At 42.7% G+C, this 18027-nt stretch overlaps 2 protein-coding genes across 3 annotated transcripts; one reads left to right on the forward strand and one right to left on the reverse strand.

Moving 5' to 3' along the window:
* Positions 1-907: 907 nt before the first annotated feature.
* On the forward strand, positions 908-15822 carry sog (short gastrulation). Of its 2 annotated transcripts, NM_001042571.1 has the most exon segments (10): positions 1114-1216; positions 10474-10577; positions 10847-10979; positions 12210-12278; positions 12332-12954; positions 13007-14611; positions 14671-14738; positions 14740-14871; positions 14874-14875; positions 14878-15573. In NM_001042571.1, coding segments are annotated over 9 exon segments (2839 nt in total). In that variant the 3' UTR covers positions 14878-15573.
* LOC657046 (alanine--glyoxylate aminotransferase) lies at positions 15692-17976 on the reverse strand. The gene is made up of 4 exons (XM_008199968.3): positions 17682-17976; positions 16756-17270; positions 16048-16392; positions 15692-15996 (listed from the first exon to the last, which is right to left on the reverse strand). Exons 1-4 carry the CDS (start codon positions 17829-17831, stop codon positions 15837-15839), a joined length of 1170 nt encoding a protein of 389 aa, XP_008198190.1. The 5' UTR covers positions 17832-17976; the 3' UTR covers positions 15692-15836.
* Between the last annotated feature and the right edge of the window lie 51 nt (positions 17977-18027).

The following is an 18027-nucleotide window of genomic DNA, read 5'->3' on the forward strand; positions in this document are numbered from 1 at the left end:
AAACTAATTAAAACTTGTAAAAACCAGAGCAAACGTTTGCAATATGGATAAAATTTTGAGCCTTGTTATAAAAATCCCGTGGAAGAATGTTAAATGTCGTTAAGTGTTTGAAAGCTATTTAAACAAAACGAACTTTGAAACTGCTACGTGATTGCAAAAGAACTGGAAGAAATTTTAAAAAATTCTATTGGTTCATTTAACAGCCCAGTGTTGTTATAATGACTTGCTAATTTTCCTTTCAAGTTTTTTCGAGACGTAAAAGGCGCTACACTTAAGTTTGTTAAAATGTTGTCAAAAATGGATTTACTTAAATAAACGAACACGCACGTGACAGACCTGCAATCACCTGATTTGTCATCATTACAATACTATCATTTTAAAAATTTTGCAGAATTTTTCTCTTTGTCGGTGCGTCTGAACACGTTCGTTGAATTTTTTTAATTGCTTAACGGTAGGCCATTCTGTTTCACAAATGCTGGGTTTTTTGAGTCACACTTAAAATTTCGCAGAACCCAAGGCTGATCCTCGTCCTTTATATTCAGATTTTTCCTCGGAATCGTCACTTATCAGTGATAGCGCGCGGTGTATTTGGAGGTATTACGAAAATATCAACAAATTGGTGTTTGTTGTGACTGTCGGCACTCTCTTGTGATTTTCGGCCAAAACGAGGGCAATCGCGGCCGCCCCCACACGCGGTCTTCGTTGGCCCGGAAAAGCAAGAAACCGCTCAAATCGCCTCCATCTGACGCAAGAGACTTTCACTTCTCGCTCATTTCCATCGATCACGATCGCAAAAAAGCGCCTCTCGGGGTGGCTCTGGTGGGGGGCAAAGCCTCTTCTGCGGCGCCGATTGGCAGGCGCAGCTTTATCCTAAAGCTCAGCCGCTCCATCCTACAGGATAAATAGAAGGAGCCGGGAGTAGGGGAATAGTACATAGTCGTACGTCGTGCTTTCTTAGCAATCAGTTTCCACTAGGCTGGCGACGCGTTCGTACGTCTACGTCACAGTGTCACCTTATTATTACATAAATAAGTCGTATCTGTGAAGATGTATTCGAGATAAAACTGCCACGGAGTGAAGTGTTGTGTGTTTTTTTGCAAATCTTGTGCGATGATGCTCACGTGGGGCCTCTTTTGCGTGCTGGTCACGCTCGCCACCGCCAGGAACAAGGCGCCGCTCTTGGACGACGGCACCAGGACCAGGAACAAGGCTGCAGGTATTACGCAACCCGGCGCCGTTTTAACAGTTTTGAACTTTGACATCACCTGATCGGTTTGTTTATTTATTTTTTGTTTTTTGACGAGGGGCAATCTCAAGGTCGCAGCCAGTGATAACACCGCCGCTGCAACATTCACTTTCCAGGACGCGAAAATAAGAACTTTATCGCACGAATGGAAAATATACAACTTAAGATCGCTTATCGCGAGATATTGACGATAATTAGCTGCTACTCCAATTAATCTCGGTGATAAACGGCGAAAAATAGATCTATTTGTTTTGGCCGAGTTTGACATAATCGAACAGGATGAAGGTCTCCTATAATTAGAGGGCCATTACAAAAATCGCCTGCTGTCCGCTTGATTTATTTATTTTCGAAAATTCATCAAAGTCACTTTAATTTGTTTTTTATCATATCGGGGCTAGTCGTTTGTTAGGCGAGGGCGCGCTTTGGGGCTAATATCGGTAAGGAAATGTAGCAATCACTTGTCTTATCTCCGAAAATTACTTAAGCCTAATCTGCCAATGGTAGGAACGTGTAGCAAGATTAACCAAAGTTGAAACTATAACTAAAACGTGCTAAAACTTTAATTCGTGGTTGTTTCAATTTTTGAATCACTGGATTTGATCTAGATTTGATAAAATTACGAGATGCTTACGTGATATTTACACGCTTTTACTCCGAATCTTGTTTTTATTTCAGTTTTTTTTTCTGAAAAATCAGTTTTTTAAATCGTAATTTGACGAAATTGCTCTAATTTCACGTGTAATGTAAACAGGATGAAATATTGTTAAAGGTTTTTCAGTCACTTACAAAATTCCGCCTAAACAAAAAATGCCTAATTTAAAATGTAAGGAATTAAAAATAGGAAAATTAATCTTATTTTATTCTTTAAAAAATGTCAGGTTTCAAGTAGTATTATGGTATTTGTTTACTAAAAGACCTTAGATTTGCATGAAAAAGTGCCGAAAATCAATCCCAAAAATACAGGGGTCAGTTAAAATATTATAAAAACTGTTCATCAAACCCATTTGTTCTGAGGATCCAAAGCTAACTTGATTTTTTTAATGGCTAGAAGGGCCAAATTTAATATTTTTAAGAGGAGTATTTTCTTCTGAGTTCTATGATGTAACACAATACCTTATTTTAATCAAAACTTTAAAAAAAAATTATCGAACCAATTAAATTTTGAAAAATGTAAAATTTTGTTAGCCTCGGAAATGTTGTCTTTATCTATCCTTAGCCGCTTGAACCTTGACAAATAATCAAAAGTTAATAGCAATTGTTAAAATAACACTTTTAACTGAAAAAAAAAGCTGAAAACAATAATTTTTTATGCTACAAAAGATGTTCTAAATGATTTCCTTTAACTTCTCGGCTTTCTGTCACCATAACCAACCATCTATGTACTATTGTGAAACAAATTATTGCACACAAGTTTATTTTTTGGCAGTATTTTCAACTTAGTTTTGCCTTTACCGAAATCCAGAATTAAAATTTTGATTTTTTTTTCATTTATTAAAAATAAAGAAAAATGCTTTAAAAAAAATTAAAAAATAAGTTAATTTAAGCCTCGTATTTTTTTTAAGGGATGGTGATGGTAGAAAACTGAAAAAGATCTCAGATGATAGAGTTTAAACACTCAGTAATTGTTTCCCAAATTTCAAGGTGTTTTGAAAATATTTTCAGTATATATTTAATCGTATCTAATTTTCAGCGCCCCTGTATATGTCGGTTAATCAAACACAACATTGATCAATTTTCTATATATTAATATCTTTTAATTTTAAATTGATCGCCACCTAAAGATTTCGCGTAAAAGCTAAATTGGTTTGCCATAAAACCTAATCTAAGCTGAAACACAAACAGGAACGAAATTAGTTTCCTTAGCAATTTTCTTTCAGTCAACAGTAATTTAATTTAGTTTTGTACTCCGTTTAAATTCGTATTCTCAAACAAAATTGGATCCACTATAAGATTAGGAAAAATGTTGTTTCTTCCAAAGCGTCTTTATTCTTTATTCGTGACCAAATTAACGTAAATATTATGGTGACCAACTTCAAAAATTCAAAATCTGCATAAAATTCAAAATTATTTTTAAGAACGATGAAAAACTCTTAGCATTTTCGTAATTTTGTTAAATATTTCGTACATTACCCACTCAATTTTTCTTTTCTCCTTTTTTCTGCATAATCTTATGTAAGCCAAACTTAAATTTAATTTGTTCCTTGGGAGTTTTATTTAAATTTTCAATTAACAGAAATAGTTTTTTTACAGTCTGTTATACCTACTTATAAATTTGTTTTTGTGACAAAATCGGGACATTTGGGTTTGTTTATATCAAAATCGGGTCAAATCGGGACATAAAGAAGACTTAAGAACAGAACAAAACAGCGAAAATGTAAGCCTGTTCTGGTTAAATCAGGACCATTTTTGCTTCCATGTTGTTATTGAATTTTTAACAACTGTTTTTTGACAAATGCGGCTGAATTTTAGTTAAAAATTAATAAAAAAATAAATCAACCAAATATCTGATTTTTTGAATAAATTTTGAAAACATTTTCTGCAAGCATTTCGGATTAGATTTTTTCGGATGTATTTTTTGTTTTGGTTTCCGCGCGCAAAAGCGTGCATTTTTGTTTTTTGGAGCCACCTGTGTCACGTCGGCATGCACATAACCGTCTACTCATTTCCATTTTTAGTCCCGCTCGTATCACACGGGACATTGTCGACTCGTCACATACCTCCACGTCTCCGATCCCCATTTTCGATAAGGCCGCGTGTTAAGTTTCACATAAAAAAATCCGAAAAATCGAAGGTCGCCTTCGGACGTCCGTCTCGGAGTGGACGACCTGAATCGAGTCCAGCCTCAAATAGCTCGGCGTCGCGACGTGGACGTCGTAACCGCGCCGACTATAATTGTTTTGATATGTGTTGGTGCAGCGGCGCGATCCCACTTGCGAGGAATGCGTCCGTCCGGCGTAAATCAGACGCAACTGCGTAAAACGGCATCTCGGGGCGAAAAGAGTTGAGTAACGAACGGACGATAAACAAATCCAATTCGAATTTTAACAATCGCTGGCGCCGGCTATTTTTAGCCACGACAACAAATCGTAAAGAGATGGATAATAAATAGCGCGCGAAAAGGACTTGCGACGGCTGCAACTTGCTTCCTTTTGGGGCGCAAGGACGCTCCATTCATTAATCGCTGTCGCAGCCTAGGCCGGGAAGCCTAGCCTGGCCGCGAACCGGTTCAGGTTTACAACACGTGAAATCGCTGTAATTTAATCGCTACAAGAAACGTTTGTTAAACAAAATCTTAAGTGTGTTGGGTGGAGTTTATGGTCACTCCACTTCTTGTCCGGACAGCCATTTGTGTAGTGTCTTGTCCACTTGCCGCCTTTACAGCTAACCTTGCGCGTTCACGTCGCTTTCGATTAAAAATGATTAATGCAAAATCATCGATATTTAATGAACACGTCCACCAAAAACGCGATTAAATCAGCGGTAAACATAAACAAAATAAATTTTCAGTTCCGGGGGCCGCCTTCGGGGGGCTCCCGACAGTCCCCTCGACCGTAATAAGCGCTATTTGCATAATAAGCGGTCTTTAAAAATAGCCGCACTGGGCGAATTTTTTGCAAATGTCAACATTACACGTTACTAAAAATTAATTTACTGCTTAATTACTTCTCTCTCTCCGCGAGTCCCGGTAATTTATTAACACATTTACCTTGAAAATTAATGTTCTATTTGGCATCATCGTATTTACATAAGGATCGTTGTGAAATTGGCGTAAAAACAGCGCAGTATTTATCTCGACCATCGAGGTTAACGACATTTCGATTTTCGAAAGTGCAGAGGAATTTTGGCCGGCGAGCGCCTTTCAACGCCTTCAAATCGCCTGTTTATTGTTCGAGCGCCCGTTTATTTATCTGGGCGTCTTAATGCCACAGCCGCGATGATAGCGAATTTGGAAGTCGTGCAGACAGCTCTTCAGGCCGGGCAAAGGGCTTGGACGACCTCCAAACAGCTCCAATTTTCAATTTCCCGAAAACGCACGCAAAAATAGATTTATGTAATATCGGCCTGTGCCAAACCGATGATTGCCGCAATTTTGGGCTCCATCTACCGACTTCGATGCGTTCAAAATAATTTTTAAAAAATGAACAAAGCTGAAGAACACGAAGTGTGTTTTATCTTTTTATCCATTCACTTTTTTCGGAAACCAAAATAAGTTTTGGTCATAGAATCGTAATTAAGTTTGCGCCATCGTGACACTTTTTTATTTTTTGACTTATTTTTGAAAATTTTAAAATATTTTTTTTTTGAAAAACACAGACAAGGGGACGAATCTCCATTTGTTACTGATCACAAATGTATTTTTGTTTTCAAAATTCGATCACGGGAAAGTTCTCAAAAAACGAATTTTGTTAAAAAAAATTATCCCGCCTCAATCATCTTATGGTTGGGCAGTGAGGAAGGCAGTGCCTGGAAGCAGCTGTGTATTAGCCACCAGCAAGATATTTTCAGTGATATAAAAAAAAATCAATTACAAGTAGCCAACAAAAAATTATGTATTTTTTTTCCGTATCTCTATGCACCCGATTTTTTTTCTACAATTCCTGTAATAATTATTATTATCAATAAATTGTAAATATTAATAGTTGCATTAATAAAATAAAAAATATGAAAACATGAATTAACCAAACTGTCGTTCTAAAACAAACGATGCCGATGAGAGGACATTTTCCCCCAGCCCGGCCCTGATAAGCGCGGTATTCGGTGACTAACTGTAGCAACTTAAAAATGATTTACAGCTTTTTTGTTGCCATTTCGTAGATTGTTTAGACATTCTATTGCATTGTTGTGTTTATCCGAGGTTCTCTTAATGTTTGTGGTCCACTACCGTTCGTCAAAAACGTGTTTCGTGTGGGAGCTTAAAAACCACAGCCACGTTTTATTGAATGCTAATGCAGAGGTGTTCCGCATGGAGAGTGTGGCCGGTCGCACGTAGGTGCCCTCTAGTTCAAGACCGAACGTCGAAAAATGGACGGGCATTGTGTTGCCGTCAAAAAACGCGAATATTTGTACAAGTCGTGTGTCATACTTATTTAAAACACCTGTGATTCGCGCGCTAAGGTGTGTGTTTATTGTTCATTTGGCACGCCATAAATTATGTGGGTGGATGCGAGGGGCGAGGGACTGCCATTAGCCCGGATTATTGGAGCGCGCCTACCTCACTTTGCCCACTTTTGCAAAAAACGCCCGCAATTAAGGCGGCGCACTGCAGTTTTATTAATTACTCAAAGCTAAACAGGACAAATGTGCGACAAAAGCAAGTGTAATGAAAATTATTTTCCTATTTTTAGCCAAATTTGCAATCTGATTTTAAATCGAAACGTGAAATTGAGCTTTTTAAACAATTAGAACTTGCGCCAACGTAACACTTTTTTGAAAAAAAAATTTTCATTTTTAGTTAAAATCTTTGAACAAGCTTTTTACTAAATATTGGCTTTTTTCTTGATTTGTATTTTATATTTTTGTGATTTTTTTGAATTCGAAACATTTTTGCATTATTTTGACGGATCTGTCACTTTGACGGCATTCACAATTTAAATTAAGCCGCACATTATACACCGTTCATGATTGTTTTAAATTCGGACTATCTATGAAAATCTGACATTTTATTTGGCAGTACTGTGAGTTGTCATAAGAAATTTATTTTGGGTTATAATTGATGACAACCAAGGACTGTTGTCAGTTTGCTTCGTTTTTAAAATAAATAATTACATACGTTTTTATTGTTATTCTACTCATTATCATTAGCTAAAAAAGTCGGGTCTGTCTTTGAATTTTTGACAAGACAACGTCATAAAGACAGTACCTGACAGGACCTGAGGCCAACCTAAGAAAAATATATCTACGCCTGCTGAGAATTTAAAACAATCAAAGGTGACTTGATGAACAACCATCCAAGTACGCCTGCTTCCAATTCCAAGAAAAACTTTAACAAAAAAAAACAAAAAAAAAACTGAAAAGTACTTCCAATTCCAAGAAAAACTTTAACAAAAAAACTGAAAAGGACTGAACAAATCGGCGAAACAAATAGAATCACTATTTAGTTCACCCTCTTGTCTTCGACTCAATGTAGTTTTTAGCTCGGTTCAGTGTTTTTCTCCAATTCATAAACGTGTTTATTTCATTCAACGTTTAAAAAATACAAAAACTGCCCCATTTTTGGAATTATTCGATTAATTTGTGGCGAAATTTTAAACTCAGTTTCATTGTATGATTATCAAACTTTTATGGGCGGCCACTGGTATATTGCCGTCACCCAAAAACCTACAGTAAAACCTCTCAACAACGGACACCCATGGGGAATCCTTAATTGTCCGTTGTGGAGAGATGCCCATTGTTAAGAGGTGTCACCGTGTGGCCAATAATTAAATTGGGAGTCAAAAACGAGTTGTATCGTAGGCGCTGGACCTCGCAAACACCTTCAATTTCTGTTTTGGATGCCTCCTTGTTTTTTATTCTTCTGCTTATTAATTGTTGTGTTTTTCTTTGCCCGGTTTGGATGTGAGGATAGGTCCGATTGCGAGTTGCGTGTGTGCGATTCGGGTGTTAATTATGGTGTTGGCGGAAGTAGTTATTCGACTCGTTTCGGGAATCAAAGGTCTAAATATAGTCGGATAAAAGAGGAGCGGGTGCCGGGCGCGTATTTGCAACCACATTACCAGATCGTTGACTTTGAATGCGGCTGTAATACTGACATATTGAGAGAGCGGTCGGTTGTGGCGCCGGCCGCGAAATCGAATTAAATTAAGATTAAACAGACGTAATTATCGTGCTATTAGTCCGCGAACGGCGTTATTTATCGGCTTAGCGGTCCAACGGTGTCGTCAGCGGACCAGGAAGCGGTCGCCTGCACCTTTGCAGCTCGCCTCTTGGCCGATGCGCCTCGTCTAGAGGTGTGTCGTCCGTCTGCGGCATTGAATTCGCGCCAAGCTCGATATAACATGACTAATATATCCTGAGGCCCATCTGGATTGAACTCCTGGCATTTGAGCGGCGTCTAGCGTCTTCCACATGGCGTGCGCTGCTGAGCACTCTCACTTTCGCGCGGCTCATGGCGAACTTCCGCCAAACTTCGCCCTCTAGTTTGAGCAGAAAAGGGCGGCAGCAGCACTGCTGCGACGCCATATTATCGCAAAATATGCGCTAGTTATACTTACTTACATTCCGGAAAAAATGAAACCAGTTCTCAAGAGAGAGAATTGTAGCTGTCTCAGCCCACCGTGAAGCGAAAAACTTCGCCGTGCACAACAAAAACAAGGCGAAATTGTTCTGCTTAACGTAAATAAGACATTCGCCATCAACTTGTTTAATAAAGGTATCATTACGGCAAGACCGGGTTCTACCACCGGTGTTGCGACAAAACCACCCGCGAACTGCTGACGTCACGACAGGCGGCCTTGACGCGCTACCGAAACCTGGGTATTGGACCCAAAATGCGCCTTTCTAATTCATTGAGAACGAAATTGTGTACTTGCGAGCTTTATCGCTCCGCCTGCACCAATTAGATAAGGTGGCGATTTGCGCGAAATTTAGCCATTACGACACGGATGATTTTTACATAATTGCAGGTAAATGCGAGCAATCTAGTTCATGTTATTCAACATGCTGATGTGTTAACATGTGATTTCGATTAAATGCAATGTCATTTAAACGAACCAAGTTTGAGAGATTAATCAGTCCATGGCGTTGGTTTTTATTCCCAGACGCCTAGCCTGACCTCACCGATACAAACTCGCATTATATTTAAAATAAGGACTTTTAAAATAATAATCTAAAGGTCGTCAAAGTGACGCGTCAGCTCAACGCCTGAAATCTAAAAGTAGATGATAAAACACTTGGATTTCGCAAACCGCGTCTGTTATTTTAATGAAAAACACATTTTTACCGCCGCGCGGGTTACAACCAAAGTTATTGAGGCGTCCTGATGCCACTCAACTAGCGTTTTGCTTTCTTCAGACTATGATTTCTAGATATAAATCATGGACACGTCAATTGCCGTTGGAGGCAACTTTCACTGAGCGTTTTTCAGTGTTTTATCGCCTTTTAATTTTCCGTGCACGCCGCCACTGGCTGCACTTTTGTCCGGCCCGAGCAGCAACCTATCCATTTAATTTATTAAAATGCATTAAACGCCTGCATGCAAATGCGCGTCTAATGTCTATGATTACGCGGCAATTGCCCGTTTTTTCCCATTTATTAATTACGCTGACTTAATTGTTTCACCCGCGATCACGTGTGTGTCCAAAATGGCCGGTGTAAAAGTAAGCCGCACACTAAGTGGAAATGCATGTTACGAGCAAAGATCACACCTCCGAGTTGACATTTGCGAAGTACGATGCAATGTAGCAATGCGAGCGATTCTAAACAGTTGGAAATAGTCGCGCGCGCTTTAATTATAAAGCGACCAGACAAAAAACAAAAAACAACGATAATCGTCAAAAATACGACGACGTAGTAAACATATTTTTGAGGCCAATGTCGCTTAGATCACCGAATAATAATAAAAAAAGCGCACGCGGTTCGGTCCCGTTGCGCAACGGCCGGGGGTTCCATCGGGGGGGCGCGCAATTAAACCTACAGACACGTTGTCTGCTGCAATAGTTGGGAAAGGTCAAATCTAAATCGATGTGCGGGGGCATGGCCGCATTGCCGGGGGACACTTGGCACACGCCGCCAGCGCAAGGGCCAACAACCAAAAAGGACAAGATGCACACAAAAGGCCCTACGCTCGAATAAAGTCACCAACTTTGGATTAAACGACTGGTGTTCCCTTCAATACCCAAAGTGGGCGAAGTGGGCTTTTGGCGAAAATCTATACCTCCTTTGTGTCATTATGATCCAAAATTCGTCAATGAACGAAACTCAATTTTCATGTGACTGACTACTGAAGCACCTCAGGGCATAATTTATAGTACACAGTTTACTTCAGAAGTAGTTTCTATTTGTTTCGTCGATTTGTTCAGTCCCATTCAGTTTTTTTGATAATTTTTTTCTTGGAATGGGAAGCAGCAGGTGTACTTGGACTTCGCTTGTAGTTTCGAGATCTTCCGAGCGAATCATTTTTTTGTTTTGAAGAAAGTGTTAAGTTGGCGCAAATTCTAATAGTTAAAAAATGGGGTTATTTTGCCGACTATGAAAGTTTTGGGCTGGTTTTGATGTGTGTTTTGTTGCAGAGTGCGTGTTCGGGAAGCAGGTCCGCGAGCTGGGCTCGCAGTGGATCCCCGACCTCGGAGTGCCCATCGGCGTCCTCTACTGCATGAAATGCGAGTGCGTTCCGGTGAGTGACATTCATTGAAAGCGTCTCCGAGCCCGATAATCCATTGATGAATAATTCACTGGGGGAATAGTTTCACGCTCGGAGAGTGTGTCAGCGGCGATTTCTCGTCGGCGAAGAGCCCGAGATGGGGGCGTCTAGGTAGAGGTCAGGCGGGTCGGTGACCGGCAACCGTTCCATCTGTGATCTACCGACACCTTTCGCATCTCGGCGCCCTCGCCGCCGCTAACTGTAACCTCCCGTTTTGATTTGGTTCGTTCTTTTTTCGACAGCTCCAGAAGAAACGGCGGATCGTGGCGCGGGTCCAGTGCCGGAGCATCAAGAACGAGTGCCCGGAGCCCACCTGCGACGAGCCGGTGCACCGGCCGGGCCGCTGCTGCAAGACGTGTCCTGGGGATCTGTACGGTAAGTGCCCCAGCTGGGGCTTCGCTACGCAATAGCTAATGCGAAACCGCATACTCGGCGCGTTTCATTAACATTTTCTGCATAAATTGGCATTTTCGCGGTGTATTGACTTTGAGAGTACGGCGCGCAAGGACATCGAGATGTGAACGGCGCCCGACGACCTACATAAACATCTCGAGGAGCGCCGCCACTGGCTCCGAAATAAGATCGCAGCGAGGAACATCGGTTAATTGGCGCCTGGTTTGTTGCAAAACAGTGTTGACTTGTTGAACCGGGTTCAGAGGGCACGATAAGGCCACCGGTGCAAAGAGAGCAACGTCACGATCACACTCCTGTCGTGGGTGAGTCCGAAGACACCCACTGGAGTGCAGATGGCGCCACCGAGGGCCTCCTCCGTCTGCACCGCGTCTGTTATTAAATAATACTCCCACAATTGCTAATTGAACCCGCCAGCGGCCCACAATGGCCCATCATCCAAGTATCTTCTTCTGTCTTGAAGACCAAATTTTTTCTGGTGACAAAATGATAACTGGGCTAAAAAGTAGTTGCATACAAAGATTACATACTTGTGTTTTGAATGCAATGGTCGCGGCTTCGCTTCCTTGTGGATAAAAAGCAATACAATCGAGATATGTCGAGATGTTTGTTCTTCAGCACTGACACGGTTTCATGACGTTTGCATATAATATCATGGCGCCAGTGTAAATATTTAGTTACGTCTATTATTACAGCGAGACGCGTGCCTTGCGACTCTCGCACGGCTATTATTTCATTCTTGATTGCTAAAAATAGCGGCGATGGTATTTTCCATTTGGTACAGGGGCTAGTCCTCGCTTTTTTCCACCGAACGTATGGAATAATCAATGAGGTTTATGGACAGGTTGTCGGTGATGAATGCGATCTTTTAACGCCAGACTGGCGCCCGCGACCTGAGATAATGTTCTCGCGTCTGCGACATGTCATATTACACCTAGATCGGCCTTAAACGAACTGCCATATTTTCGTCACGTATGAACCCCACTAGCCCGGTCACAGCACGTAGCAAGTCCATCTTGGCCCGATTTGAGACGATTTTGTCGCATACGGTCGTTATAGCCATATATGAACGATCCTCGTTTGTTTTCTTCCAACTTTCTATTTGTTCCGATCGATGCACTTACGCCCTCGTCCGGCACTTCCATTCATAATTTTCAAACAACCGGAATCCGCTCATTTGCATCTCGATTACAGATTCTGACATCATCCAAGACATTGTCCCCCAAAATGTGCTCGACGAAGAGGAGAAAAGCAGCACCAAACGTATGACACTCACTCGCAATTTGAAACAAACAAACTAACGTAACCGTCCACAGATTACGCTGCTCTGCTCACCGAAAGGTCCTCCCTAGTCCTGCGGAACGACTTCAGACTCATGTCCAACAACCTAAACAAGAACAATGTAGTGGCGACTGGAAGGTTCACCTTCCACAAGAAAAATCTCTACTACTCGTTCTATATTTCCGACAAAGCGGCGAGACCTCGCTCCCTTCAGTTCGTCGACAGCGAGGGGAATATCCTCGAGGAGTTTGTTTTGTCAAGGGCCGGGGGTTTGGTCAACAGTTTGTACCAAAACGCGACCCGGAAAGTGTGCGGTGTCTGGAAGCGCATTCCTCACGACTACCGCAAACGCTTCCGAATGGAAAAAATCTACGTGGCACTCGTTTGGGGTGTCAAAGATCAAGCCGAGTTCACTCTCAGTGGCCAAGTGATGAAATACGCCGCTCTGGCTACTGAAAATTTCAGTTCGTTGCTAGAACCGGCTGTTGGGACTATGACCGGAGCCGGCGGTACCGCTATAGTGTCGATTTCGACGTCAGTCTCAACCTCCATCTACCTAGCAATTGTTTTTAATGGACTTTTCACAGAAGAAGACGTTGCGGACGTCCCGATCAACGTCACCCTGTCACTTGACGAAAAGAAATACATCCTCCAGGAGGTACGACAATTTCGTCCATCAAGTTTTGGATGTTATGAATGAGTTGTTTCAGGTGGTCCGTGTGAAAAAGCCCCACTATGAGTTAAACATGGTCGAGGTTCGTTCCCCGGTGACTCCTGCTGATCTCCGTCTACTGACGCGCGGTCGCCTCGTTCTGACCGTCTCTTCTGTCTCTAAACCGGAGGCTCTTCGTCTCAGCGGCAGCGTTGTGACGAAAGTAACGTGCGAACTGTTCCAAGCCACACTTTCAAGTTCTTCCGACACCAATCGGTTCGGAACTTCTGGTCTTGCTTGGCTATATTTGAACAATGAAGGCTCTCTGGTCTACAACGTCCAAATCGAAAATCTCAAAACCACACCCGATAACACCACTTTTATCACACTGGTGGACGTTAGCACCAAACGCCGCACCGAGCTTGAAGACCTCACGCCAACTTTTGACTTCACCAACGGTTGGGCCAATGGCACTTTGGCCAAACTTAGCCCCAAAGTGCTGGAGCCTCTCTACTCGGGAAATTTGGCCGTCAATGTTGCCACCCCTAACGATACTAGTCTCGTCCGCGGGCGTCTGGTGGCCAAACCCGTGGCCGACGCTCGCGACGCCCCAGCGCCGTTCTTGCTGAAACGGGAGAATTACACACTTCCGGCGTCCGCCGTTGGCATCGCCTGGCTCTACGTCGACAATGACTGTTGTATCCACTATGATGTGTCCCTTTCCGGTCTCGGGTCCGACAGGAGGTTGGAACTCTTCTTGGAGTTGCTCCCGATGCTGGCACCGGGGGCCCCCGTAATGACGCGTTACTTGGGCGATTTTGAAGGGAACCAAGTCGAAGGAAGTCCGGTCACTTCCCTCAATCGGGAAGAGATCAAACGGTTGGATAACGGAGTTGGGTTCCTCAAGGTCAAGGAGAACGAGATCACTCTTCTCGTGGCGACGGTGCGGCATGTCATGGCACCCTCGACTTGCCAGCCGCAGAACCCCGACAACGACGTCCACAGTATCGTTGATGACTCCGATGTTGGTCCCAGTGGGGATTGCTTCTACGAGAACAAGTTCTACCAGCAGGAAGCCCAGTGGACTTCCAGTGATAACCCGTGCACTACGTGCTTTTGCGAGAACGGGAATAACAAATGCTTCACCATGGAATGTCCGGAAGTCACGTGTCCTGATAATATGAAGCTTGAGAAGGTCCCAGGGGAGTGTTGTGCGATTTGTGTCAATGCCACTAGTTTAGTGGAAAGCAATCGAAATGTGCCTCAAAAGTGTATTTTCAACGGTCAAGCTTACTCCCCGGGGAGTAGGTTCCATCCGTTCCTTATTCCCACTGGGTTTGACTCGTGTACGGTGTGCACGTGCGACGCCAAGTACCTCGAGATCAAATGCAAGAGGATTTACAACGAGAACCAGTGTTGCAAGAATTGTGCCCGCGTTGACTACAGCATGAACGGCACTTACTCCGCCGATGACGAAGTCCCGATGCTTCTTCATGGAGTTGTGCCTCGGAAGGAGATCCCGGCCAAGAGCGCCGAGCAGATCCTGGCCGAGGGAGGCTGTCCGAATCTGTACGACGCGAGGAAGCCCTACGTCAACGGCAGCGAGTACCACCCCTCCATCGTCTCCCTTGGGGAGTACAAGTGTGTTACTTGTAAATGTGAGGTAAGTCACCGTAAGGCTTGCACAGTAAGCCTTTTACTGAATGTGCCATTTTGTCGCAGAATGGTAAACCGACGTGTTGGAGGGAGTGCGACAAGGCCACTTGCGAGAAGCTGTTCCGTATGAAGAAGAAGCAGCGCACTGAGGCCGGCGTCAGGTGGAACAACAGCCAGTGTTGTACGCTGCGTATGTGCCGGAAGTACCGGCACAAGAAGGGCCACCGGCTGCAGAAGAGTTGAATCGGTGGCCGAGGTTACGTCACTAGTTAGACTAGACTGACCGTTGTACATGCATTGGAACTTTAAGGACTTCAAGTCCAGTTACCGTTTACCAAAGAAGACTGAGACAGTAGGATGGATGGAGCTGTCGTATTTATTCGAGTTAGCGTACGTCAGTTTTTAGATTAGGTTTTGAACATGGCGCAGTCAACTAATTCGGGTTCTTTGACAGATTATTTATTTATTTTTTTATATGTAGTTTTCGGCGGGATATTACTTAATTACTTGACTGGGTCGCATCATTACTATTTATTTGACATTGTATAAGTTATTCCATAGTTGTATCAGGGGTTCCTGACTGGAACCTAATACTCACTAGAGACGAAGGCTGATAGGGACGCAGGATTTGGACAGGAACCGACCTCTATGTATAATATTTATACTCGATATTCTTCAAGTTTTAGTTTTTGGGTTCTTGTGCATATTCCTTCTTGTAAATTGTATCAATATCCTCGTAGGACATATCATTTGGTGCCATCCCCCAAAATTCTTTAGGTACTTAAACCACACTCGTTACGAGCATTTAAATGTAATCGGAATCTCCCTTGCAATAATACAGTATTTTGCTAAATTATTTTTAGGTTACGTAACAGTTTTGTGTGAATGTGATTTACGGACGTGTTAAGTTATATATCAGTTAAATAAATTTATTGTACATAGTTTTTTTGCTGTATGATTATATAAAAACCATACGCTTTGTATATTAGTTTCTTTTTCTAGTTAAGACGTAATAATACTTTTATTATTATCCAACTAACTTTTGTATCCATAAGATTGTAATATAGTGATAAAGAGGGCCTCAAGATTGCATTTGGTAATTTTTATTTCTTGTGTTGACATTAAATAGGACATGGACGTGGTAATAATGCAACATGTAACAATCCAAGCTATACATATAAGTGTACCTGCTAGCTAGAAATAAACGCTTCACAAACACCCGCCATTTTCATTTACAATTTACTGCGATTCCAACCTGACGCCTTCAGCGCCTTTTCCAAAACCTCCAAAACCAGATCAACCTTCTCAGGCGTCGCATTATAGCCCATCAAACCAACCCTGAACACTTTATTCGCGGACGGGCCCAAACCACCACTAATTTCCACCGAATAACTGAAAAAAACCGGTAGAGAACGAACACGTTTACCAACCTAACCCACTCACTTTTTCATGGCGTACGCCACCACTTCCCGCCAATCCACACCGTCAGGCACTTTGATGGACGTCACAGTAGGCAACCTCTTATACGTGTCGGTGACGAAGGGTTGCAGCCTCAACCTCTCCAACCCCCGGTAAAACCTCTGAGCGCACTCTTGGTGCCTTCTGTTGACGCTCTCCAACCCTTCCTCGGCAATTTGCGCCAAACCCTCCCTCAGGCCGTATAAAAGCTGCGAGGCGATGGTGTGATGGTACACCCGGGAACGACCAAAGCAATCCCAGTAATCGCCCAGCACCGTCATGTCCCAGTAGAGCACCTTCACCGGGCTCTTGCGCTCGAAAATTTTACGCCTAAATAAATGTATTACCAGAACTTGTGATTTTGAAATTACGTTGGCAACATTTCATCGTTCAACCAACTTAATTTCAACTCATGAATCAAGTGTACGGATGGTATTTTAGCGATTAGCCTTCAAAATAAAAAAAATAATATACATAAATAGCACAAGACACATTAATTTGTCTAAGGACAAGTAATGGCATAATAAGTGAAATTATCACTTTTTATTTAAATTTGAAATGTGCTTTATCATTTTTGACGCAACAGCATTCAAAAAATGATAATTATTTTAAGTGTTATTATGTAATTATCATTAGTACATTGACCGAATAACATTCCTAATTGTAATTATTTTACTGAAATAAGGCACTCACTGCGCCCTGGGGCTGAAGGAGATGGGGGCGAGCCCGGCCGGAGCGCCTAGGACCTTCTGCGTGCCGGTGTAGACAGCGTCCACGCCCCACCTGTCAGCGAGGAACGGCACTCCGCCCAAGGAGGCCACCGTGTCCACCGCCAGCAGGCACCCATATCTGTGGCAGATATCGCCAATTCCTTCGATGTTTTGATAAACGCCGGAGGAACTCTCGCCTTGGGTGACGAAAAGCACGTGTGGTCGGTGCTTGCTGACGGCATTTTCGATCTGGGCGAGGGTGAAATCGTGACCGACTTCGGCCTCGACGGTGGTGACTTTGGCCCCGTATCTGCCGGCCATGGAAGCGGCGCGTTCGCCCCAAATGCCGTTGACGGCGATCAGGGCCGTGTCCCCGGGCTCCAGGAGGTTGCAGAGCACGGCCTCCATGCCCCCGTGACCGGAGGCGCTGACGGCGAGGGTCAGGGGGTTGCTAGTTTGGAACACGTAGCGGATGCCGGCTTTGATATCGTCCATTATCTACAATACACTCAAAAACTTCTATTTCACGTAAATTTTCTAAAATGGGCCAAAAATAACAAATGAAGGTCGCAACTGAATTTTTTTTATTTTTTGAACGAGATACTCACTTATTTTGCGAAATAAAATCGGCTAAATTCGGTCGAAATTAAAATTTTGGCCGACACTTCACCAAATTAAATCGAAAACGTCTAACTTTTATCACAAAAATTTGTTCAAATACTCCGAAAGGTTACTAATCAAGGTCGAAAATTACGTTATACTTGTCTTTTTTCAGCGTTAAGTTATATTAAAATTTCCACCTCCCATAAGCGGACACCTCTCCCGTCGGTGTCCGTTGTTGGGAGATTTTACTGTATCTCTAGCATGCTCTTTGATCGAAATTAATCGGTTAAATTGTGGCGTCTTTACCTTGAATATTTCGGGATGCATGTGCCCCAAGATGGGTCTCGAAATGGCCTCCATGACCCTTGGGGAGCAGTTTGAGGGTCCCGGACCCATGAGGGTCTTGGAGGGGACTTGCAAAGGCTGGGTTAGTTCTTGGGGCGGTGGTACGTCCATGGTAACTCAAGGAAGAAATAACTTGTAATATCAGTTTGCATGTAAATGATCGCTCTTTATTTACAAGCTTATCAAAATAATGACTTTATCAAGGTTTAACCTTTTAACATTGGTATGGTTTGGTTTAAAAGTATAGAATTTGATGACGAACTGTGGAAAAATTATTAATGCATGGTCATTTCAATGAATGGGCGCA

The sequence above is a fragment of the Tribolium castaneum genome, chromosome 2 (genome assembly GCF_031307605.1).
Source record: "Tribolium castaneum strain GA2 chromosome 2, icTriCast1.1, whole genome shotgun sequence".
NCBI classification, from domain to species: Eukaryota; Metazoa; Arthropoda; class Insecta; order Coleoptera; family Tenebrionidae; genus Tribolium; species Tribolium castaneum.

Bases quoted from the DNA above. Each gene is read 5' to 3' on its own strand.
- sog (XM_015983445.2), top strand. From the start codon at position 1,111: ATGATGCTCACGTGGGGCCTCTTTTGCGTGCTGGTCACGCTCGCCACC. The intron at 12,955-13,006 runs GTACGACAATTT...GAGTTGTTTCAG, and splicing joins AGAAATACATCCTCCAGGAG to GTGGTCCGTGTGAAAAAGCC. The intron at 14,612-14,670 runs GTAAGTCACCGT...ATTTTGTCGCAG, and splicing joins GTGTTACTTGTAAATGTGAG to AATGGTAAACCGACGTGTTG.
- LOC657046 (XM_008199968.3), bottom strand. From the start codon at position 17,831: ATGGACGTACCACCGCCCCAAGAACTAACCCAGCCTTTGCAAGTCCCC. The intron at 16,393-16,755 runs GTGAGTGCCTTA...ACATTTATTTAG, and splicing joins TCCTTCAGCCCCAGGGCGCA to GCGTAAAATTTTCGAGCGCA. The intron at 15,997-16,047 runs GTGAGTGGGTTA...GGTTTTTTTCAG, and splicing joins GTGGCGTACGCCATGAAAAA to TTATTCGGTGGAAATTAGTG.